We start from the raw sequence: 23,848 nt of genomic DNA on the forward strand, positions 1-23,848 counted from the left end.
ATTTCATGATCCGATGTGATAACAACGGTCTTAAAACGAGAAAGAATTTATTCCTCAGGAAGTACCAGAGGTGCTATTTTTTTTATTTGTGCTCATTTTTTTTAATAATCGTGTGCAAATCTGACAAAGGAATTGATGACTTATGGACGTGGACGTGCTGACAACATAAACTCGCTCTAGGCGGCTAGGTGTAATTATGATGGAATAGAAACCTTCTTTTAGTTAATTTGCTTCTTTGTTGTTCACGAGAAGGCGACAATAATTGTTTTGACAAACTCTTAGCTTCCATTTCATTTTTATTTTCCCTCCTTCAAAAACAACAATAACATTTGAAATCGTGACAACGGCATCAGAAAAAATTTCATCCTTCGTAATTTCATTGACCGTGAAAAATGGAAATTTCTGATGTCCAATGTACATTTTTCTGGATGTTATTTCGTAAAGTTTAATTTAGAAAATACTGAAACTTTCCAACTCACCAATAAATCTTTTGTTTTTTGGTATGGCTGATTTTCAAGCGCGAATATCATCACACATGGAGGGTGTGCTTCTTCCTCAAACCGGTAAATATTTTAAACAAAAAAAAGAGTTGACCGGAAATTTTACAGCTTGCCAATACATTTCAATCTTAAATTAAGGAACAAGAAACCAGCCTCGAGGCACCTTGCAAACTGAACTCAGAAAAACACTATAATTAATCCACCTCTAACTTTTTTTTTAACTGAAGGAAAAAATGCTTTATGAGACCTACAGGTGAGTTTGGTTCCCATACAAAGAAGGGGAAAAAATAATACCTTAAAAAACCACTTCTCAGACGTTATGTAAAACAGTTTGATGAACCATTCTACAGTGAAGTCGTTAAAGATGCGTTTCGAGCACGTATCAAAATAGAGAAGAAAAATTAACCAACGAAAAAGATGTTTCAAACTTGACCCCAAGTTGTCTCAATCTGAAATATCTTTAAGATGAACAAGAGAGATACTGACCAGAATAAGATATTAGGATATTCGGTTTAAAAGTGGAAAAATATTAATTGCTACAGACTTCCGCTTTCAAGATTCTGCGCACTAATTCCCTTCCACAAAGTTGTATTCGTGTACCGTCGACTGTTCAGTTCGTTTCGTCGACGAAGTTCAAGCCAACTCATTTTTAACGCAATCGATGACCTACTGCTGGTGCCCACGGTTTTCTATTTAAAGCCATACTGAACCTGAAATGAGCATAGAGTTTATCATAGACCGAGTTACAACTTCCAAAACACGTAGCCGATTATGATTGGAGAATATTAAGCGGTAACTCCTTGGACGGCTTCCGAAGGTTCCACGAAAAGGCGCCGGAAACGTCGCTAATTCCCCGCCTTCACTTTTTTTTGCCCGGTTTTCCTTTTACGCCTTTTCCCTTCTGTGTTCCTCTATTTTGCCGCTGCGTAGTTTGTTGCTTCCTGTGTCGAGCTTTAAGTATTTGTTCCTTGGATTTTAGTTCGTTCCCACGCGGTTTGAAGCTTTTCCCCGCCACTCCTTTCCTGTTGGCCGAGTATTTGCTTCCACCGTTACCTAAAGCGGGAAAAAGAATCACAAAAACCAAAATATACATCAAAACCATCGCCCCCTCGACAAGAAACTCCTTAGGATATCACACTAATGAGGAACAGCCTGAAATGCAGTTCCGTCTCTGCCCTGAGAATTCAGTCGCCCAAAATGACGGTAGCTCAGAGCAATGCATATGCTTAGAAGAAAAGGAAAAAAAAAAACAGTCGAAGTCTTCGAGGTCGTTTTTACCTTTCTTGCCTCTTCTATATTCCGGTCTCGCTCCATTCTCCTCACGATCTTCGGATCCGGGAACGTCCATCTTGTGTCTTTGTAACCAGTCCCGGTAGCTGATTATGATCGTTAAAGAGGTGAACAGAAAATCTTCAACTTCTTAAAAAATGGTGTCATTGCGGCTTATCTGGCGCTGACTAGCAATAAAGCAAGGCGGTTTTTAACGCGGTAGTCGACTGAGGAGCCGCCTTCTCGAACACATCAAAACAGGGAAGAAGAGAAATCTCTCTTTCCTTTACATTCACTTTTGACACTGCGCGTGCGTTGCCCCGCTGCTTGTAATAGGATCATTATTTCGAAAACAAGAAGACCCTTCATTGAGAGAAGATCATAGAGTAAAAAGTCATAATAATTTGGTACGACAGAGAACATCAATAAAAGGTTCAAAAAGAGCAAAATGAGAGAGGATGATTAAGACTACTATGGAGTGCAAATATGAAAATTGAAAAATTCTAAGCTTGACTTTCTAGGGATCAGAGTGCTTCCATTGGCGTTTGAAGGATACATGTTTTTTCTGTAGGAAGCTGGAATCCTAATGCCACTTTCAGTTCGGATTTTCTTTACATTTCCATCCTCACCAACGAAATTTTTCCTTTTACGATCCCTGTAAAGAAAACGAAAGATATTTTCTTTCCTTTCAGTCAGCCATATTGTACTCATAACACTTCTAAAACTTGGGTGTTCTATAAAACAATATCCTCTAGCTGAAATATCACTTTATTTTCATCACCTGTCTGCCTGAAAGTATAGTGAAATCATCATTAAAAATTGTTTCGTGAATAAAGGGGGTAAGTTTCTAAGGGAACTTTAGTGCCACGTTGGTTGAGGAGTGTAACAAGATCGTTTACTTTTATCAAATGAGTTGAAAATGTAAATTCGCCACCGTAAAGAGTTTCTTCGTCAGAGTGAATTCGCTCTGACGAAGGGCTAACGCTTGAAACGCCAGCTCAGAAACTCTTTGCGGTGGTCAATCTGCATCAATTCAGTTGATAAAACCAAATTAAATTGTGTAATGGTTTGGCGTAAAAGGGTTATAAATCCAAAGAAGAAAACGCTGAAGCTCCTTAAAATAAAGAAGGAAGAATATGGAGGAATATATTCTCAGTTTTCAACAGTTTTCCCCCCTAGAAAAAACATGTTTTGTTCGACGCACTGATCTTGTTCTTTTGGTCTTGGCAAGAGGTATTTGAATCCAGAGGAATATGTTATTGTCTTAAAGGCTTTCGGTTATTTCGCCAACATGTAAACTTGCCGACATGTCAATTCACCAACAATCAAATCGCCGAAACCTTTGATCAACTCGCACACACCATTGTTCAACTTGCCGACAACGTCGATCAGCGAAGGCGGAGTAACCAAAGGCCACTGTGGCGAGTAGACCAAAGGTGTCAGCAAAGTGACCAGGTAACTTCCTCAATATTTACCATTTTTTGATTGTCTTAGCCTGTCGCATTCCTTCAGCTTCGTCAGCTTGTATATCCATAACAGCGCCAGATACATCCTTTTCAAACGACTTCAAGCCAAGCCTGGAAAGGAACGGTCATTGATTCAATTTTTCCTCACTATGACAGAATAGTAGTAGTCTTATACTTAGCGTTACGGACTCCACATCGGAAGGTCCCATATCAGGAACCATGTCAAGGACCAACCTCGTTCCCAAGGATAGGGCGTGAAAAAGAGAGACCCTAGGAACGAGGTTGGTCAGAAACTGGTGTTGTGTTAATCAGCCTGGAGAACAGATGACATTATTTTAGAGCGCAGGTTAGCAAGAAACGATAGCAGAGACGAGTGCTGCGTGACTCTCCCACGACAAACGCGTGGAACGTGTCTTTCACTTCATTCCTTCCTCGCTATCTCCTTACGCTAGCCTCTGCTCGCCTGAAAGATGCACACACACACACACACACACAAAACAAAAACAAAAACAAAAAGCAAGATAACAACAGTCCAGCAAACTACGTGTTTCTTGCGTAATGATTGTGATGAGTTATTGTTGTAAATAAAAGCTTCTAGAAATCTCCAGACTGCTTAGTCATGCTGACTTGCATACCGTAGAACTTTCCAGAACATTTCATCGAATCACGCAGTTATTAATTAATACTACAAAAATAGTTCTTTTTTTTCGTAAGCTTCTGGAAGATTTCAGAACACTTTGTGAATGTATTTAAAGATTCACTTATGTAGTAGTAGTTAGACTGTTTTGAAAGCTATACCGAGAGAAGGAATTTGGAGACAGCAGTGAGATTGTGTCAGTGGTGAGCTAGGATATAGACTGCGGTGGGCTTAATTAAGCTAATTAACGATAAGTATTGTACCGCTTTTAGGAGTCGCTCCTTGTTAAGAACATTACTCGCTGTTTAATAAAGCAGTTGAGTTTGTGGGATTGTAGTGTTTTTCTGTCGGTTAGATCATACCGTAACAGATGAAAGAAACTAAACCTCGGTGTTTCTCAGTCAGAGTAAAAAGAAAAAAAATAGCTACAACTGTCTTGCTGGCTATGGGCTCTTGGATGAAACACCTCAAGCTTGACCTTGACCTTGCAACAACTCACCCAAGTCCTTTCTCTCCGTGGTGATCCGCAGCGGTATGGGGAATGTAATTCTCGTCTCTGAAATTTTTGACAAGGCCTGACAACAGAAAGAGACAGTATTTAGAACTGTTATAGCAAAATATACCAGGTTGAACACGATGCTTTTACAAACAGTTGCGAACAAATTACCTTCAGGATCAAACTTGGACCCTTTACGCTTCTTTTTCTGGCTAGGATCAAACACAGTTGCGAAAACTCCCTTGAAAAAGAAAAAAAAGGGAATGGGAAGATGCAAGCAGAATCAGAAAGACAATGCGCATAGAAATAAAATACTAGTCTAGAAAAGGAAAAGGAGTAACGCCTTAAAAATTGGTGGTCAATCAAGCAAATATTAGCCTCCATTGGCCTTCAACACAAGTCATGGAGGAGCTGTAAAAAACATTTTCAACAACAAATGAAAAATGATCGCAGGTTGTTCGAAGACTCTTGTCGAACAAACTGAGCTGGACCTTAATGGACATTCTTCATTTGGTAATCTTATAAAGATTCGTTTTGGCTGGGTAATGTTTCAGCCGAGATTCTGTAAAAAATCTTACAGACTTGTACACATATAATCATCGGTAAATATGACCACACTCAGACCGTCATTTCTACGATAATGTTAGTTGTACGGGCACGAAAAATTGCATTGGGTTCAGTTCTATGTCATGCGCTTTCTTTGCTCTTGTAACATTTTCCTTCTAATCAACATCTTATTTTTACCCTTTCTTACTCAAGGGTCTGCTCGTATTTACTCACTTGGATTTCATCTGTAGTTAGACCGGTCTCCTCGGGCTCTTGTTCGGCACCACCACCCCTCCCCTGATCAGAGGTCAAATCATCTAGTTTCAGCCGCCGAGCTCTTTGAATTACATCACTGTGACGTTTTCTGCCAGCAGTCAAACCGAAGGGGAAAAAGAGGTTTGAAATGCACAGGTTGTGTGAATCTCACAAGGATTACTTCTCTATTTCGAGTTTGAGTTTCGCATTACGGTCCCTTATGACCAAATTCTCACTACTATTGCAGAAGGAAACGTGTAGAAGCTAGAAAGGAGAAACGGAAACGGCTCTTGAAAGCAAAAGGATCAATCACTTTCAAAATCAGACTCACCGTTTTGACATCATAATGGATTGTGCCGTAGATTTTGATGTTGAACCAATCTCAAAAATAGTCTGCAGAGGAGATACAATAAGACATAACACCGAAAAATATCATACTGTAATTAAAATCCCAAGAATAAAATCTTTACATCATTCTGTTTCTTAGCTAAACTTAACATTTGAAAGACTACGGAAACCGTAATCCGTTAACCCCTAAGAGTGACTAGCATCTAATTTCTCTTTACAATATCACCCCCAAAATCACACATAAAGGTCACAAGAAAAAAGGAAACGATCACCAGTGATAGAAGTTCTAGATTGTTCTACAAATTCTCCTCGTCAGCACCTTAGTAAGTGTATTGAGAACAGTATGGAGAATATGTATACTGATGTTAGGGTGTAAAGGGTTAATCCGTTGATCCCTTTGAGTGACTAACATCGAATTTCTTGCGCTTTCAGAGAAACAATAATTTGACAAATACATATGAAAAGTCTTTCACCTGTTTAGGTCTAAAGTTCTTCACACCATCCAAAATGTCGACCTTGGTAGATGTCGTCTCTTTGGAGGATAACTCTACAAAAGGTAGTTTGCAAAAACCAAAAGAAATAATCGTTGCTACTTTCCACCACAATTATTCAGTTATATGAATTTACTTTCACTCGTGACCATAAAAACCTCGTTAATCCCTAACAGTGACCAGCATCTAATTTCTCTATACATAATCACTACTGAATCAAATATCAAGGTGATGAGAATGAAGGAAATAACCAGCCAACTCAAAAGCTGTTGATTGTTGAACAAATTCTCCTGGTCAGTGCCATAGCGGTCTATAGATAACAGTAAGGAGAAGACGCATATTGATGTTAGAGTGTTGAGGGGTTAAAGCTTAAGTAGAATATAACAAACGAGGACGCTCACTGAATAAAGGATGACTAGAAAGCGCGCCAGTATCAATCTTTTTCGCCCTCTTCACAGATTCTGATGAAGCATTCGGCCTGGATTTGATGTACTGCTTGTATCCATTAGCAGCAACTTGTCGAAGAGAAACCTGAAGATAACAAAGATAAAAAGCAATTACTTTTTACATTCTAAACAGCTCTGGACACCGAGTTATTCGGACACCTCGACTGCCCTCTCCTTGTTTAAAAATGCCCCTCAGAACTATCCCAAAGAAATGGTCCGTGCAAGGTGAGCGGCAATCAAATTGAATGCAGAAAAGAAGCGTAAGAAACAATTTCAAATTTCGATGAGGTCATACACGTGTCTCCCCCAAACTAGTCGGGCGTGGCTACTACCAACTGAGCTACAGAGACACATGCAAGGAGCAGTGAAAATTTTAGTGAGCTCTTCGTTCCCGCAGGAGTCACTGGGGACCTTTAGCAGTTAGGACGATAACGCCAAGGAAGACGTCGATTTTAAGATAAATAAATATTTTTAGTTAAAATCTCGCGAATAAGGGGTGTGTTTACCATCTCTTACGGCGCCACAAGTTCACCTCTAACGTTTGAGAGCGGCGTTGAGTTTCAAATAAAAACTTAAATAATTTGCCTTCGCGGTTTCCTTTCTCAGACCACGAAAAAAATTGATGATTTCACGTTGTTATTTTGCGGAGGACAACTAGGACACTATTGTTCTGCTCATTAGATCTTTTGTTTTGCCCCGTCCTCGTTGCCCTCGCCTCGCTAAAGGACCCCTGTTCCACCGGCCGCTGACCGGCGTGCGAGTCTGGTTATCAACGAGCAATCAGCGCTTAACAGTCAAGAAAGTCGTGCAAATGTTCTTCATCCATTACTCATCTGTCATCGATATTAATGAACCAACAAATATCAGTGACATCCAGAATACTAACCAAGTCATGTGATTTGTCGTGCGCCGTTTTCATAAAATTATCTTCGTCATCTACGAGCAGCTGAGGAACCGTACCTATAAGCCCATCATCTTGAGCCTGCGAGTCCTTTCCAGCAAACTTTAGCGGTCGACCAAGGAAAAGATGAAGATCCACCATATGGGCTAGCTATGGAGCGAAAACAAATATAATAAGGGCAGGTTCCTGATAAGATTCATCACGCGACCCTTCCCAAATCTTCCCCGCTTTTACACTGCTCCGCTTCCATCGCGCCGTTTATTATCGCGCTTCGTTTTAAAAAATTCATGCCTGGAATAGGCTATGATTATTACAAAAGCAAGAAGAATGGTACATTAACAAGTCTCTTCTCGACCCAATTTCCCGCCTGGGCGCCGAAAGGAAACTGGGGCGAGGAGAAAACCACCAGTTACGTTTTACGATTTAAGACTACCCCTGTGTTTTGCCAGACCAAATTTTCGCCTTCGCGGAGTTCAGAAATAAACGTCGAGAACAAACTTTTGCGATTTTTCGTTAAGGAAAACATGGGCTAAAACTCTATATATTCATCCTTTACTGACCATTGCGTTGCAAAAAAACTCTCCAAATACTGAATTGTCAAGAAGGTGATGCCTACTGCTTAAAAACACTGACTCAAAACACATTATAACAAATAAACCCTACTAGTCTCCCTGTTTACTTCCTTGGGGCTTTTATTGAAATAAAAAATAAATAAATTTTTTTCGCTTGCGATAACAAATCAAATGCATATCGCGAAATCCGCAAAATTAAAACCTGTGTGATATTCATTCCACGTGGTTAACTCTAAACAATGCAATTAAACGATCAGAGGGATATTCGCGAATATACATGTGGGTTCCTAGCTCGATTTATTTCGCTATCGAGCTGGATAAGACCAGCCACTAATATTTTGTGTAGAGCGTTTCACATCAGAGGCAAAAAATTCACGAGTACACCTCAATTTGAATTAGTCGAATACTGAATACCGCTGACTCTGTAACAAGATCTGCCCACTCAGAGATAAGTTGCTTTGCGCTTTACTGTGCATTATTCGCTGTGTTCCTAGAATTTAAGAGAATCTCGAATACCTCGTCGCAGTTATGGAGCCACAAGCATGTATGAGCAGAAGGAAACATCAACAACAGCAAGACATGCTTCGCACTATGAATTCATTCAGGAAATCACAAACATTTTGCGATGTGATTCTCGTCGTCGAAAATCGAAAGCTGCCGGCACACAGAGTAGTTCTAGCAGCGAGTAGTTCTTTCTTCAAAGCTTCCTTTACGTCTGAGTTGACTCAGGAAAAATCCAGTGATGAACTCGAAGTGAACCTGCCGGATTTTCATCCCAACAGTATCGAAGAACTTTTGAATTTTGTTTACACCGGGGAATGCGGAGTTTCGGAGAAGAATGCCGAAGAACTTTTGGTCATTGCCGACTATTTCGATATTCCCAGCCTAAAAGAAACTTGTGCGGAGTTCTTGATGATAAGCCTCAAACCGTCCAACTGTTTATGGATTCAGATTTTTGCCGAAAGATACAACCATGAATTGTTAAACGAAGCCGCCACTGAATACATTTGCAATCATCTTTCGTCTATTTGGAAAACAAATGAATTCTTATGTTTGGATTTTATCGAGTTAGAAGAGCTTATTTGCGGGAAAAGACTCGTAATCAAGACACAGAAAGGCGAAGAAGAAGTGTTCGAAGGAATAAGGGCTTGGATAACACACGATACGGAAAACAGAGAGCATTTCTTTGAAGATCTTTTCCGCCATGTTCGCTTGTCGGCCATGTCAACTCAATTTATCTCCGAATTCATCGAGCGTGACGAACTTGTCACGCGAAGTCACGATGCTCAAAGTTGGGCCACAGCAGCATTACGTGTCCCGGATGAAGAGCGTGACGAGCCTCGTGGTGTCACGGAGAGTGTTGTGCTTCTCAGCAAAAACGGCTGTACTTCTTGTTTCACTCCAGCCACGGGAATGTGGTATGACTTGGCCCGACTGCCGAGCTTCAACGAAGCTAGAGCAATAACAATTTGCGAAGGACATCTGTTCGCCATTGGTTGGGAAGATGATCGCTTGACGATCGAAAAATTCGACACGCAGAAAAACATGTGGTCTGAAGTGCTATCGAATTCGACCAACCTGCCAATGGCAGCTGTTAGTGTAGAAGACAGTATATTTCTTCTCAAGGAAAATGGCGTGACCCGTTTTAAGCCAAGAGACCATTCATGGGAAGATATGGCCCCAATGGACTCCTTGCGACGGGGCTTGTGTGCGGTGTCGCTAGGAGGCCTCGTTTACGCGATAGGGGGCCACGATGGACTTAGGCAGCTAGGGCTCAATAGCGTGGAGCGGTATGACCCTCGAAGCGACCAATGGGAATACGTGTCCTCTATGGACGAAAGACGCGCCTTCGCAAGTGCGACTGTGATGGACAACAAAATCTTTGTGGCAGGAGGTACTGGAGATAACTTTCTACCGCTACAGAATTGTGAGCTGTATGATCCTGTAACGGATACGTGGAGCCTTCTTTCCGCAGAGTTGTGCGTTCCTCGGTCACAAGCTGCTATCGGCAAAGCAAAGAGAAAGATCTTCGTGTTCGGAGGAACTTACAGCAATGGCATCGTGGAGTACTTTGACAGAGACAACGAAGAATGGCTAGAAATCGGAAAGATGCCATCCACATTGTCTTACAATCACGCATGCGTCACGTGGTTACCGAAGGCACTGTTTAAACAACTGAAAGGCAGTAAGCTGCTCTGTGATCAACAGAACGGATAGATACTCAACAGCTTAAATTGGCTGAAGTAAGGACAGCACAACTTCTCAACCCTTTTGATCGTAGGAGAGACCAGCATCTAATTTCTCATTGCAGTAATACAGCTCAGTCATTCCCTTAGATCATGAGAATAAAGGAAATGATCGTCAACCTAAGAAGCTCTGATTGTTAAACGAATTCTCCTTGTTAGTATCAAAGAAAATGTATTGGAAAGGGTATGAAGAATATGGTTTCTGATGTTCGTGTGTAAAAGGTTAACATGCTGGGGTATTCTTGTAAAATTTAGGTAGCTATTTACAGAAGTTTTTTTCGAGCATGGTATAGCTCAAGCCAGGTGGTAGTCATTTTTTCAAAAAATCGAAAAGGGTTATATACTCTTCTCTCTGTCTTGACCTCGTTTGTAAAAAAAGATTAATTTGGATCCGATCTAATCGCTATTTGTTTCATAATGTTATCAACTCCGACGACGGCGCTTGTTGAATTTTCGCCCCGGAAGATGTAGCTTCCTTTCGGGGACGGCGATTGTTCAAGGCCTTCGATCATCTAAACTTCGTCATATTCTTCAAGAAATAATGCACAAAAAAAGTATGTGTGTATATAATGCGTCACTGTATATGTCAATAAGTTTTTTCTATCTAGATTTTCGAACCTTTTTAAGTTGTTATTGTATCGTAATTAAACATTCTTGAATAGAGCGATTATAATTAGCTCTTTCCTCAAATGTAACGCTCTTTTCTTTCCTATCAGTTGTTTGGTCTTGTTATGCAGCCCGCTCTTTCTGAGAAGGTAACGCGTTGCGTGACCAGACCAGCCGACGACTGCGAAGAAGACTCGAGTGGCTGTCGCCTATTTGAGGAAAGGTTGTGTAGTTACTTTCTCTCGCTATATTCAGTATTAGTCGCCGTAAGAAAATTCCTAATCACTGACAGTGATCTTAAATTAAAACTAAGTATCGCAAATTTTCAGTGTCTTGAACAACAATTTGCCTAGTGACTTGACACTTGTAGAGTAATACGGGAACAAGCACCCTGTAAAAAAAAAGCTTCCTGCTCATCGGGCGTGTTTAAACGCCCAGCCCCTCGAAGCCTAATATTTGCTCAGTAATTCTCTCTCTAGTAGTTAGTGGACATCTCCATGTAAATTAGAAAAGAGAATTTTAGTGCTTAAAAAATTAAAACAAGCTTCTAGCTTTCTTTAATACCAGCAACACAATTCTCCGATTTGTTAGCGTGTGGACATTCTGCATCTAAACAAGCACACCTACATCGTAAGAACACACAACACCGCAATACATAGAGCAATATACATACCTCATCACCGCTCACAAGGGAGTAAGCTGTCCCACTTCGACCGGCTCTTGCAACACGACCTGATAGTATGCGAGGTTTTAACGAGATGGAATCAGAACATTCCTTAAATGTGAATATTGTTGCCTAGCCCCTATAATCCAAGATTTAAAAAGAAATTCTCGGCTTCTCGTAACTTTTTTAAACTGGAATTTGGTGTCGCATCACATACTATCCCTCATCTGAGGTTTCTACCCCTACAATTACCCCTTTGAAAATGGATTATTACTGTGAGTATAAATTCCTTTTTGATCACATAAATCTTTCTTCACCTACCTACTCGATGAATAAAAAGCTTCGGTTTGGCTGGGAAGTTATAGTTGATCACGTTGTCTAACATGGGAATATCAATTCCTCGAGCCTATAAATTAAAACGATGGCAAATAAAAAAGAAAAAAGGAGAGAATATAATGACGAAATACACAACAACCCTCAAACAGGTAAATTACAAAGAGATCCAAGAACAATAAAAAGGCAAGTAAAAAATACAACGTTAAACCATATACACGAGCTTTCAGCGTTGTTTCAAGCGCAACGGCGCAGTTTGTGCAGCTTCAAAAGTTTGGCGAAAACTTGCCACTGTTCCAGTTTGCAATCCTTGTCGATCTTCTTTATATCTCCTTTATCAACTAACACCATTACTAGTTTGGATCAAAACTTATCTCTTTTGTTGTTTTGTTGTCTTAGCCGACTGTAATCATTTAGCCTCTACATAATCAAACTACGCTTTCAAGGTCAAAGAAATGACTCAAAAACATGATTACTCTGCAAAACAGGTGCCATTTATGTCCAATCAGGCGAACCTAGGCTATCGCGAGGCGAGCACGAAGCGGGATTCTCGCGTGAGACTCATCCTTCGCGCTCCCCTTTCTCGTGTCTCGGGCTCAGCTCCCTTAAAATATAACACCCATTCTGCAGGACGTATAAAGATATCACTTTTTTTTCCTTTCGATACCAAAGATACTATATAAAGCTTTTTAACGTAATCTTTACTTACGGCCACGTCGGTAACAACCATCACGTTCGTCTTCTTGTGTTGAAACTTGCCAATGTTGATCTTTCTTGCTGCAAAAGTGACACAATCATAACTCTTGTTATCTCTTGTACGAGCCTTTTTAAAGAACTGCGGTACGGTTTGCACATCTCAGTCAAAGCAACCAGATTTCTCAAGTCAAAGGCTCACAACCATCATGATATCTAAGCAGCATCTACAGAGGGGAGAGGGGCTTTTTATCTTTTTTTTTTTTTGGGGGGGGGGGGAGGTGTGCACTAACGATGGACAGTTCACTTGGCTCCAAAATTGCTAGTAAACTGTATTCCCTTGATGCCCTACAAAAGGGCAAGTTATATCTTAAAAGCAAGACGGTCTTGCCCATATACCTGTTTGGTCCAGGGTGCTGTAAACAAAGGAGCTCTCTATTCCAGCAATATCTAGCAGCTGTGAAACAGAGAAGAAAATTATATTACGTGCATCAGTTCACATGAGAACTTTGTGGCTTGATGGGTAGCAAATGAGGGCCGCACTGTCTGCGATGGACTAGGAACCGGCACAGTTCTAAAGACAGGCGAGCTGAAAAGTTCAGCCTATTTATGTTGCAACGTCTTTCAGCGGTTTCCTAGTTTCTAGTTCCCGCGCAGCATTAACATTCTAAAACAATTTTTCGCGTCAATTAATTATCAGTCAGAATTTTTCCTTGAGTGTCTCTATGTTGTTTCGTGCAAGTATCTCAACCGTTGGGTATGTTCATGCTGTCCTTTCTTCGTTTGATATTCATTTACCTTGTTTGTTTTCATTGCAAATTACTGTTATATAAAAGCGTTACCTCCTTCAAGTATTCTACATGATGCTTTGTGGCCGTAAATATAAGGGTCTGTTCACTTGGTTTGATCACGTTTTGAAGAATGTGCAATAGCACAGCTAAACAAAAAGACAAAAAAAAAGTTTTTCTAATATCAATTACTATGATCCATCAGATATTTTACACGTGCTATTGGTCTAGACTTGATGACCACTTACACTCCGCCCACGACTGTAAAATATTCGAAAATAAGCTAATCAGAATGTCTTTGAATTCAATCGCTCAATTTTATTGATCCATTCATGGGTCTCAAATTCTGCTCTCTCATTAGTCAACTGCATAAACGAGCTGAATTCGTATTTGTTAAATACTGTATGGCACATATCAAAACACTCACGTCACCAAAATCTCAAAACTAATTCTACAAAAGACTGCTAGCTAATAGAGACTATTGATATAATGAGGTGAGTCTGGCCATGATTCTTACCTGGTTTATCGACTACCCTCACCGAAAAGAAAGCCAGCTTAAAAAAAAAGAAAAGAAACACCGTTCGATAAGAAAGACATTTACAAGAACTGTTCTTAAGAAGTCATCACACTGAAGTGTACACATTTGGGAGAATGAATACACAGTAAATTCAATGTGAGTCGATGAAACAGCATCACTTTAAGGAGACACATTAATCTATTGACCCGTATGAAGGACTAGCGTCTAATTTCTCCTTACAATATCAACATCAGTCACCTTATCAGCACCGTAGGAAATGTATGGAGAAGAGTGCATACTGCTCTTTCGATTAGTTTGAAAAGCAGGAGAGCAGAATAAATAAGTTCATAGTGTAGAATGTCTAATAGTCAGATGAAGAAAAATCAAACATGTGATCACAACTGCAACCAACACATTCTGCTAATTCAACGAGTACTAAAATTCTGTCAAATTTTATTTACTTCTTATCTAGCTATCAGATCATTTCTGGGGTAATTTACAAGAATTTCTTGCTCCTGCAAAGAGCAGACAAATTGGATCAATAAATTTATACGGTATCAATACGATGACCAAGAGTGAAATATTACCTTAAGCTGTTCACTAAGTTTGGAGTCAACATCCAGTCTTATAAGCACAGGATCAGTCAAGCCTAACAAAAATGAGTAAATAATTTGTATTTATTGACTGAGAGGGAGGGCAAGAGAATAACAAGTTCTCAGACCTATCAGGTAGAAGTTGTTATCTTGATCTAAAATCAAATTCTTGTAATTAATTTACAAGGAAATGTGTAGTAGCTATAGGGAAGAATTGACAATCAGTTCTCGGAGTTTAGGGGTTTAACTATTAAAATATTATAGAGGCACACAGTCAGTCAGTTCGGCTTCATGTAGGCTGTGGCAAGCATTCAGTTGATAACCAGAGTCTGAGAAAGAAGAGCACCCAAGGAAGTTCATAATGACAACTGAAGCCAAAATTACCTGCTTTGGTAAAATCCACCAGTAGCTTTGGAAGAGTTGCAGAAAACAAAAGAGTTTGCCTTAAAGATAAACAAATGCTCACTTCACTAAAGCCAAATATTTCTGCTGCCTCAATATTTCAGATAAAGATAAAAGAGGCCAGAAGAGGAGTTGGAGAATCCAACTCCAAACTAACAGTTCAACACATGTATCGAGTTTATCTCTTTCTTTTTAATTAATCTTAATTTTAATACAATTGTATAAAATTTAACAAAATTATATTACATATTATCATAGGTATTGTTTTATTTTTGTGGGTTACTTCCAAATAGCACTATTGCCTTCCTGTGCTTTTGTTACCAATATATTCTATTAAAAAAATTTAATATGAATCTGTGTAGCATAACCTTTAGTCATTATTGGAAAACATCTTTGTAAAGTGTAATTTAAATTGTAACAGAAGAATTTGCAGCTGAAGATGGTGTGAGAAATGTTAAAACATGTCTTAAAAACTTGAAAAAAATAATAGAATAGAACTCAAACATCAGTTTGGTCTTTTCTAATTGAATCTAATTATCATCGCCATCATCACTGCCACCACAACTCTTTGTTGCAGAGGCAAAGGACTTCATTATACAGTCATGTTGTTTAATCTTATCAAAGGTAGAGAATGATGTTCTATTTTATATCTTAATGATCATTACCCTCAATATCATTCACTACATGTTCTGATGTGTCACATTGAAAGAAAAAATGAAAAAAATATGAGAATCAATTGAAATGATGAGTCAATTAGTCAATTAAAAGTAAGCTTTAATCCATTTGATAAAGAATAACATGCTTATCTATGTATAAGCCCTTTGAATGCTTTAAAGTACCTGGAGTCTGGAAGACGGTTCAGGATTTCATGAAGTTGCTGGGCAAACCCCATCTCAAAGAGCCTATAAGTACAAATTAAATATTCAAAGCATGAGTTTAAGTCTGGAAATATTACCCTCAGTATTCTATTACTAGTAAATTTGCTCATAACAAATGAGCATGGAATAGACTGAATGTTGACAAGATAACAATCCATTGACACTACTTTCAATTGGTAGCTATTTCATTCACAAAATAAGCTTCATGACTGCAAGCTTCATGAAAAAAGAAACAAATCTCTAAAATGGGACAACCCCTATCAACTAAAACCACCAAAAAAAACCATAATATAGCCATAATATGGGCAACTCCAATTTACTCTGACCAATGGGAAACCTCTAACATGGAATCAGTTCATTTTGAAAATAATTAAAGGAATCCTGATTCTCTTTGTAGAACTCCCACAACAGGGTTGAGTACCTTTTCACACCTTTCATTGTCAGCTGGAAAGGCAAGCCATAAAACAAGATTGCAAAAATGTTACAGAAAGGGGCAGTTTAGGTGGTCTGCCCCCTTAGAGGGGAGTTTATGGCCACAGTTTTTCTAGTAAAAAGAAGGAGGGGTGGAACAGATGAGCTGTTATAAACTTAAAACAGTTGAACAATTATGTTGTCTACCAACACTTCAAAAAAAGGAGGGGCTACATTTACTGGAGCACACCAGAAGGAAGATTGAATGATAAAATTTGATCTAAAAGATGCCTTTTTTACAGTGTCAATAGCCCCTTAGTCTCAGCACCTCCTTCATTTTATTTATGGGGGTACAAGGTACTAATTTTGGTGCCTTCCATTTGACTTGGGTCCACCAACCCCTTTCTAGTTACCAACTTTTAAAATCAACTGTAGCCTTCCTATGAAGACAGTCGTACTCAAAAAGGTATTTCACTGCAGGGGCTTACAGCAGCACCTGGAAACAACACAGTAACTGGTGGGATCAAAGGAAAATGTATCCCTATTTCTCCATGATGACCTCTGTAGCTGACTACTTTACAGGGCTGGGTAATAAGGGCACCATTAAAAACCATAGATCACCCATATTGGCATTTCACACACCCACTGAGGGTGGGGTAGCATAAGTTGATATATAAGGTGGTCATTGCTTGTTTCATGGCCAATCTGCCACAACCCAGGTATATGGTGACTTGCGATGTCGATAAGATGCTTGATTTAACATTCACTCTCTTGTGGATAACTCTACCCTATCAGACAAATGTTTGACCCTACACCTATCAAATTTCTGTACATAAAATTCTTCAAATTTAGATACTGTGACCCAAATCTTTCTTGGTATGCACAAGCCAATTTCCCCTCTTTCTATTCCCATGTCACATTTCACCTCAGAGTGGCTCAAGAATATCTGCAGTGTAACATGATGATCGTTTGTTGACAGGGTTTTCTCCTGCTTGCATCTGATGACAAACCTAAAAGTTCTCTACCTCAAAAGGGTGTACTGCAGAGCGCACTTTACAAGACTGCAAGTGTTTTTAATTGATTGAAATTGAAGATAGGCGGCAGTGTATTCCACAAGTTTTCTAAAAAAAACTCAGGATTACTTTTGTCCACAAGAGTGTTTCTGGTGATCCAGACACTGTTGTCAACATAACATAACTGGATTCAATCAATCAGCCAACTGACTTAAACTGTTCCCACAGTTCTTGTTTCACATCATGTACCACCAATTAGACTTGGCACGTACCTGTCAGCCTCATCAAACACAACATATTCCACCGATGTAAGTTTCAGGTCCATTTCCATCACAACATGAAGAAACCGTCCTGGAGTGGCTACAATACTGTTAGATGAAAAAAGGAGAAACAGGTAAATTCCACTTGATAATAACAAAGAGGAAAAAGCTGTTCTTAGTTGCAGCGCTGTCTTATTTTTATTTCTGATGTACATGTTTACATTTGATTCTTGGAGATTGTGGATCATAGGAGAAGCTTTCAAGTCTGACCCCTTGAACTGCCAGAAGTGATTACCTTGTAACTTCTTCCTATAATATCCATACATTAATATCCAATAAACAGGTAATGAGAATACTCATAATCAGGAAAGAATTTTTATCATGATCTAATGCCAAATTCTGATAACTAATTGACAAGGAATTGTGCAGCATCAACTGAGGGGAGAACTAACAATTAGATCTTGAGAGGTAAAGGGCTAAATCAGTAAACAGAAACATGCAGAGCAAAATTACTTACATATCTGGATTCCCATGCAATGCAGCAAACTGACCCTCCAAACTGAGAGCAAAATAAAAATAAAAAATTAGGTGGCAATGTTATCTTGAACAATTTAATTCATAACTAGCAGTTCCTAAAATTACATACTGAGGCAATCCCTCTGAAAATAACAACTAGTACAAGACTAGTACTAGAATATCATGAAAAAAAAAATTTTAGTGCAAAGTGCTACAGTGTGTAATGAGGATACAGAACATTAATCATGCTAATAATTCAGACTGTTTTGATGACGTTTTTAACATCTCCAGAGGGAGACAATTAATATACTCACCTGTCTCCACCTAGCACAACAGCAGCCTTCAAGCCAGTAAACCTTCCCAGCTGAGAAAAACAACAGTTTTAGGAAATGTTTCCCAGAAGAATTGACCAAAGAGTGTTACTGTATATCAAATATAGTGAAAGATTAATTAAAAGCAGAAACTCCCATGCCTTAGGTGAAACTCCCATTTTTATAGACTAAAAACTAACATCTCAAGCTAGCTTATGGGGCCAGTAACTTTCTCACACCCAAAAGATAAATTCCAGCCATAACAGCAATAACTAAGACTTTTTCTTATAAAATATTCAGTTGTGGAAGGGAGTCAGAGCTCTAGATCTAGAGACAAAATGTTTGGCATCTTTTCAGAAATGTTCCAAACATCTTGGGAAATTTTTGGCAATCCTAAATCCATGAATCAAGCTCTGAACAGATGGGCCCATTGGCTAGAGAAAAGTCTTCATCTGGCTTATAACAACAAAAAACCTGTCAACTTCTTAACTTGTCCCAACCTCTTTGGTGAATTTCAGGGTCTGGAGGGCCAGCTCACGGGTTGGTGATAGGATAAGTCCTCTAGCGCCAACCTGACAGAGAAATTCAAAAAGGTGATTGACATTTTTTAGATAAACCACACTTCTTGCATTCTTACATAACAATTCAGATCATGCGGCTTGATTGTCTGGGGAAGGGCAGCATTGAGAAGGACTGTTGTCGGCAGCAGTGGCAAACTTTCGACAAACAAACCAAACAGGACAACCTCTCATTACAGATGGATTGAAACTGACCAATAATGACCAACTTTTTTTACTGACTCAACTTTAACTGAACTGATAACACTTCTCTAGATCCTGATTATGATTGATTAAGGTTGTTCAAACATCCGTCACCACGACCCACAATAGTCCTTCACAGAATTACTCTCACAATTGGACTTCATAATCAAATGTTACCTTCAGGTAACACCCTAATATCAGTATGAATAATCTCCATACTGTTCCCAATACATTTCTTAAGGTACTGACAAGGAGAATTTGTTTAGCAATCAAGAAATCCATTAGTTGGTGATCATTTCCTGCATTCTTGTTACCTCAATGTGTGATTCAGGGGGGGTGTGGTTAGGGGAAATTAGATATGAGTCAATTTTTCAGGGTCCAAGAGTTAACTAACCACCTCCAGAAAGAAAGCTTCAAGGTCACTTTTGAGAGTCAGACAATTCATTGATATTATAAATCAAGTTATTTATAGACAAGGCTACTTGTAATAGTTCACAGCCAATGAACTTTACTTTTGCCTTCAACATTTACCCCATATTTCTTCAGTTTTCAATTAAAGAGGCTGCTTAGTGTGGTATTATTATGTACAGCAGTGTTGGTACTGAATGATACTGTACCCTCTAAATAAATACACTATGTCATGATGATTAAGAGTTTATCTATATGGAATTCAAACACTACCTTAGCTGAATGGGCCTTGAGTCTTTCAAACATTGGTATCAAGAAGGCTGCAGTTTTACCAGAACCTATCAAAAAGTTAAGAAAAGTATTTTTTTTTAAAAAGTAAGTTTTACTACATGTATGTGCACATTCATTGAAATTCCAATATCTCATATTTTTGCTGACTCAAACCTTGTGCTGAATCAGTTTACTCTGTATTTCCTTGATACATTTTATCTGTTATTTTGTCCCCTTCCCCTCTGCCAGTAGCTAGAAGCATTGATGACTTGAGCCTCCCATGAACTCACAGCAATTTGGTTGACCCTTAAACTCCCAGTTCAAATTTGTCATTCTCCTTACTGTCAACCATACCGTTCTTATGATGTTAGTTCAGAGAGTTTAGTATTGGATCAACTAATTATTCCCAAATTAATATTTTTCTTTATTCTCATCATTAATTTGGTTGATATTGTAAGGAGAAATTCTGTCTTAGACACTAATGGGAGTTAAAGGGTTTACCCATCAGCAGTTTTCTATAGTGACAATATTTGTTCATTCACAAAGAGTAAGAAAACTGTATTTAAAAAATTCAACCATAGCTTACAATGCCAAAAATTACTTGAACTCCCTAAATCTTATAAAATCATGTGTGTTATTTACCTGTACGTGCCATGGCCACCACATCCTTCCCATCCATAATTACTGGTATTGTCTGAAGGAGGACAAAAAATGGATTTGAATTTCACCATTAGTTGACTCCTTTACAAAAGTTACCCTGTTACAGAACATTGAATGTATACATGTGCAAAAACTGACCCTTTTTTGTGGTAATAAAAAAGGTACTCATGAAATATATAGATGAATAGACTCTCAGTAATCAAGAGCCACATGATAAAGAGTTAATGGTTTTCACCTATGCTGCTAATGATACCAATGATGTGCACACACAAATACATGCATATATAGAAGAACTTCTTCTTGGATTATACTGTATTACACATTACTGGAGTTGTGATCATGTATGGACTAACAATATTTCAAGCTTCTGGTAGGGTGAACAGAAAAATCAAAACTTTGTATGATTAAGAGGAAATTTTCATGCAGTTATATGCAATTTAATTGAGTTAACAACAAAGAGCATCAGTGTTCTCTAGTAGTAGGTGGTTTTCTGCATGTGCACATGGGTCAGAATTCCATTTGCTCTTTGATTCAGGTGTTCTTGCATGTGCTTTGAGCATGAACTTGCAACATTGTAAGGAGTGGTAGCTCATCATCCAGGCAGTTTTCCCTGCCTTTTCCGTCCGTCTTTCCACTGCTTATTAAGTGTGACGGGTGCCTATCTCCCTTTCATATGTCAGCCATGGGAGAAGTATCCGTCTAGGAGCTGGCTGCCAATAGTGGAAGCTCCTGAATGTCTCAGGCACCCAACCTCCACTTAGCAGTACAGTTGTAAACCAGAATTGTTGAAGAAATGTAAAATGGTTTCTGTGTTTACATAGCCTGATGTAAACATGCAGGAGGTTGGGAGAACACGAGATAAGCATAGGAAACCACGACGCAACTTGGAGTGGTTTCCAGCTTATCGAGTGTTCTCCCAACCTACTGCATGTTTACATCAGGCTATGTAAACACGGAAGCCATTTTACATTCCTTTTATAAAATAACTAATGAAAGAGGAATGAAAACCGTGTTTACATACGCTCATGTAAAATGTGTCTATGGCCAATCAGAGTGGGCATACTATTTGAATTATTTTATAAAAGACATTGTGCATCACCTCTTAATATTTAAAACCCATGCGTGACCATGAAAGGATTTTCTCATCATAACATCACGACATTATCAAGTAGACAAGTGATAAGAATCAAGAAAATGTCAATCAGGGGATTATTAGTTAATCCAATATCTATTTCCCCAAACTAACATCATAAGAATTGTGTCACAGACAGTAATGAGGATTATAACTGAGATCTTGGGAGTGAAATCATAAAACATCTCTTATTGCAATCATGATAATCACAGACTGGACCTTTATTTAAAGGAGAATCATGCAGATAAAAGAGCAAAGGCCAATGAAATTTAGCCAGATAATTTTCTGATCTCCAATCCCCCTTAAAAATCCTGCATTTAAAGATGTAGTAGTAATAATGACACAAACCCAAATGAGTAATTCCTCATTGAATTCAATGACCAGAAGATATACACTTATAATGTTAACTATTAATCGCTACTACTATTATCAATCTTGGTTAGCTACATGTAAACCTACCTTTCTTTGAATAGGTGTGGGAAGTTTGTAGCCTTTCTTCATAACTCCTTTAAACACTGGGAAACTTAAGCCTGTAGATATAAAGATAAAGTTTACAACAGTACTCCTCAAATTCTGACTTGTTAACCTTTAACTCCCAGAAGTAATGAACATCTAACTTCTCCCCACAATATCAATATATTATTCAGCAAACAGGTAAGGAGAATACTCAAACATATCAAGTAGAAGTTGTTGTTTTGATCTAATACTAAATTCTTGTAACTAATTTAAAAGGAAATATGTAATAGCTGGAATGGAGAATTGACCATCAGATCTTGGGAGTTACAGGCTTAAAAAACTTCAAACCCTTCCTAACAAAAGTTACAATAAAATAAACTGAATGTTCATAATCAAGGACAGGTAAAAAGAGGAATGTTTTCAAGGAATTTCACACATCAACTTATAAATGGTCAAGCACTGGAGCAAGGATGTGAGGGTCTGATGTCCAATTCCTCTCGAGGATGCAGAATTTTTGTTGACCCAAGCTTGTATTAAGACATAAAGACATCTTTCTCTACATCTATCTTTGTCCAAAATATAATATTACTAAAAATCTTCAATACCCATAGATTGAAATCCTCCTGATTTTTTCTTCTTTTTGATGTGTTGAGTGACAAGTCCTCTGGTATAAAGTCCAGCCTCATCGTCAACATCATCATCATCATCATCAACATCATCAACATCATTATGATGTCTTAAATCTTCATCTTGTTCATGATTATAGAGTCCATCAGTTTCCACCTAATATAAATACACACTTAATTTGCACACTTTACTCATTTCATCACAAAATTTAAGAATAATTTGACCCAAAGTTAGCAAGTTAGTCAATCTACTGCCTACGATTGACTTAATTGTCACATAGAATGATGAAGAAGCTGAAGAAATTAAAAACTAGAAATTAAGGAAATTAAAGAACAACTGATAAATAAGTAAGAGGTTAAGAGGTGTGCAGTAAGGATTTGCAGAAGAGCGATGTGAAACGTATCAATTTCAGTCCAAATTTTGACATCGATACGCGAAGTAGTATTCTTTCATAGGTGTATTTTTAACAACATGATAAGCATGCAACGTACGTAGTAATGTATCTATAACACGTGAATAATTTGGGGAAATCGAGAGAAAACTTACTCTCTAATGCAAGGTCCACCAAACTTCCTTTAAATCTCAGGCTCTAAGAATTTCCTCCTCGAAGTCGATGCAACGAAAAATAAACAAACAAAAAAAGTTTACCTCAACAAACTCATCAGCCTCTTCGTCTCTTCTTTTCTTTCTCCTGAACTTCGATGGAAGATTGTTAGTTTTTTTCTTGTTCTTTTTCTGTTGCAAAGTTTTATTTGGTTTTCCCTTTGAAGCAACGAGAGACTTTTTCTTAGCCATGATAAACAGCAATATTAACCATTTATATTTGATTATCGACCATAAAGCGAAAATAAACCATTCAAATGTGGAAAAGTTGCGTTGCTACACTATTCACTTCGTCCGCCATCTTACCATGCTTAAGGAGCCTGCGTTTAAACAGGATAGCGGAAGTGTGACATTTTTTAGTTATTTCATTGGTCAATGCTATGACAACGCAAAAAGAGTAAACCAATCACAGCCTGGCCGAGAAGGCGGCAAGCCCAAACACGCGGCAAACTTGTTATTAATTGTCACCTTCGTTAGTTACCATCGACGAAGAAACGTAACGAGTGTAAGCGTCGTGCTGGAGGAACTTCTTGTCAAACCACAGCATTGTACACTCTCGTAATCTAAGCACGATAAAGAAGATGGAGAGATGCCCATCGACTGTACAAGCAACTCCACCGATAGAGGACAATCCTTCCTTCACTCAGCACATTTTGTGGGCACCGAAGAAGAAGCGCTTGCATCGAAGAGTTATTTCATCAGAACTTCCTTCGAGCGCAAGAGCTCATTCACATTCGAAAATTAGAAAGCGCTTGATATACCCATCTCTGGAA

General features: G+C 38.6%; 2 protein-coding genes across 2 annotated transcripts; one reads left to right on the plus strand and one right to left on the minus strand.

The window, feature by feature from the left end:
• Positions 1–391: 391 nt before the first annotated feature.
• Positions 392–23,368, minus strand: LOC131777293 (ATP-dependent RNA helicase DDX54). The gene is made up of 29 exons (XM_059093564.2): positions 23,121–23,368; positions 22,451–22,628; positions 21,849–21,919; positions 20,240–20,291; positions 19,601–19,665; positions 18,659–18,730; positions 18,162–18,211; positions 17,849–17,890; positions 17,344–17,439; positions 15,609–15,671; positions 14,752–14,810; positions 14,362–14,423; positions 13,775–13,811; positions 13,312–13,406; positions 12,869–12,926; positions 12,486–12,553; positions 11,765–11,849; positions 11,453–11,511; positions 7,341–7,505; positions 6,410–6,539; positions 5,991–6,064; positions 5,501–5,562; positions 5,149–5,278; positions 4,540–4,609; positions 4,372–4,447; positions 3,245–3,346; positions 2,326–2,424; positions 1,779–1,876; positions 392–1,553 (listed from the first exon to the last, which is right to left on the minus strand). Exons 1-29 carry the CDS (start codon positions 23,265–23,267, stop codon positions 1,360–1,362), a joined length of 2,559 nt encoding a protein of 852 aa, XP_058949547.2. The 5' UTR covers positions 23,268–23,368; the 3' UTR covers positions 392–1,359.
• Positions 8,346–11,421, plus strand: LOC131777295 (kelch-like protein diablo). Its single transcript, XM_059093567.2, has one exon. It carries the CDS (start codon positions 8,456–8,458, stop codon positions 10,142–10,144), a length of 1,689 nt encoding a protein of 562 aa, XP_058949550.2. The 5' UTR covers positions 8,346–8,455; the 3' UTR covers positions 10,145–11,421.
• Positions 23,369–23,848: the final 480 nt, after the last annotated feature.

The sequence above is a fragment of the Pocillopora verrucosa genome, chromosome 5 (assembly GCF_036669915.1).
Source record: "Pocillopora verrucosa isolate sample1 chromosome 5, ASM3666991v2, whole genome shotgun sequence".
Classification (NCBI taxonomy): Eukaryota; Metazoa; Cnidaria; class Anthozoa; order Scleractinia; family Pocilloporidae; genus Pocillopora; species Pocillopora verrucosa.

Bases quoted from the DNA above. Each gene is read 5' to 3' on its own strand.
- LOC131777293 (XM_059093564.2), bottom strand. From the start codon at position 23,267: ATGGCTAAGAAAAAGTCTCTCGTTGCTTCAAAGGGAAAACCAAATAAA. The intron at 19,666-20,239 runs GTAAATAACACA...ACTTTTTGATAG, and splicing joins GGTGGCCATGGCACGTACAG to GTTCTGGTAAAACTGCAGCC. The intron at 12,927-13,311 runs GTAACGCTTTTA...TCTGTTTCACAG, and splicing joins ATGTAGAATACTTGAAGGAG to CTGCTAGATATTGCTGGAAT.
- LOC131777295 (XM_059093567.2), top strand. From the start codon at position 8,456: ATGGAGCCACAAGCATGTATGAGCAGAAGGAAACATCAACAACAGCAA.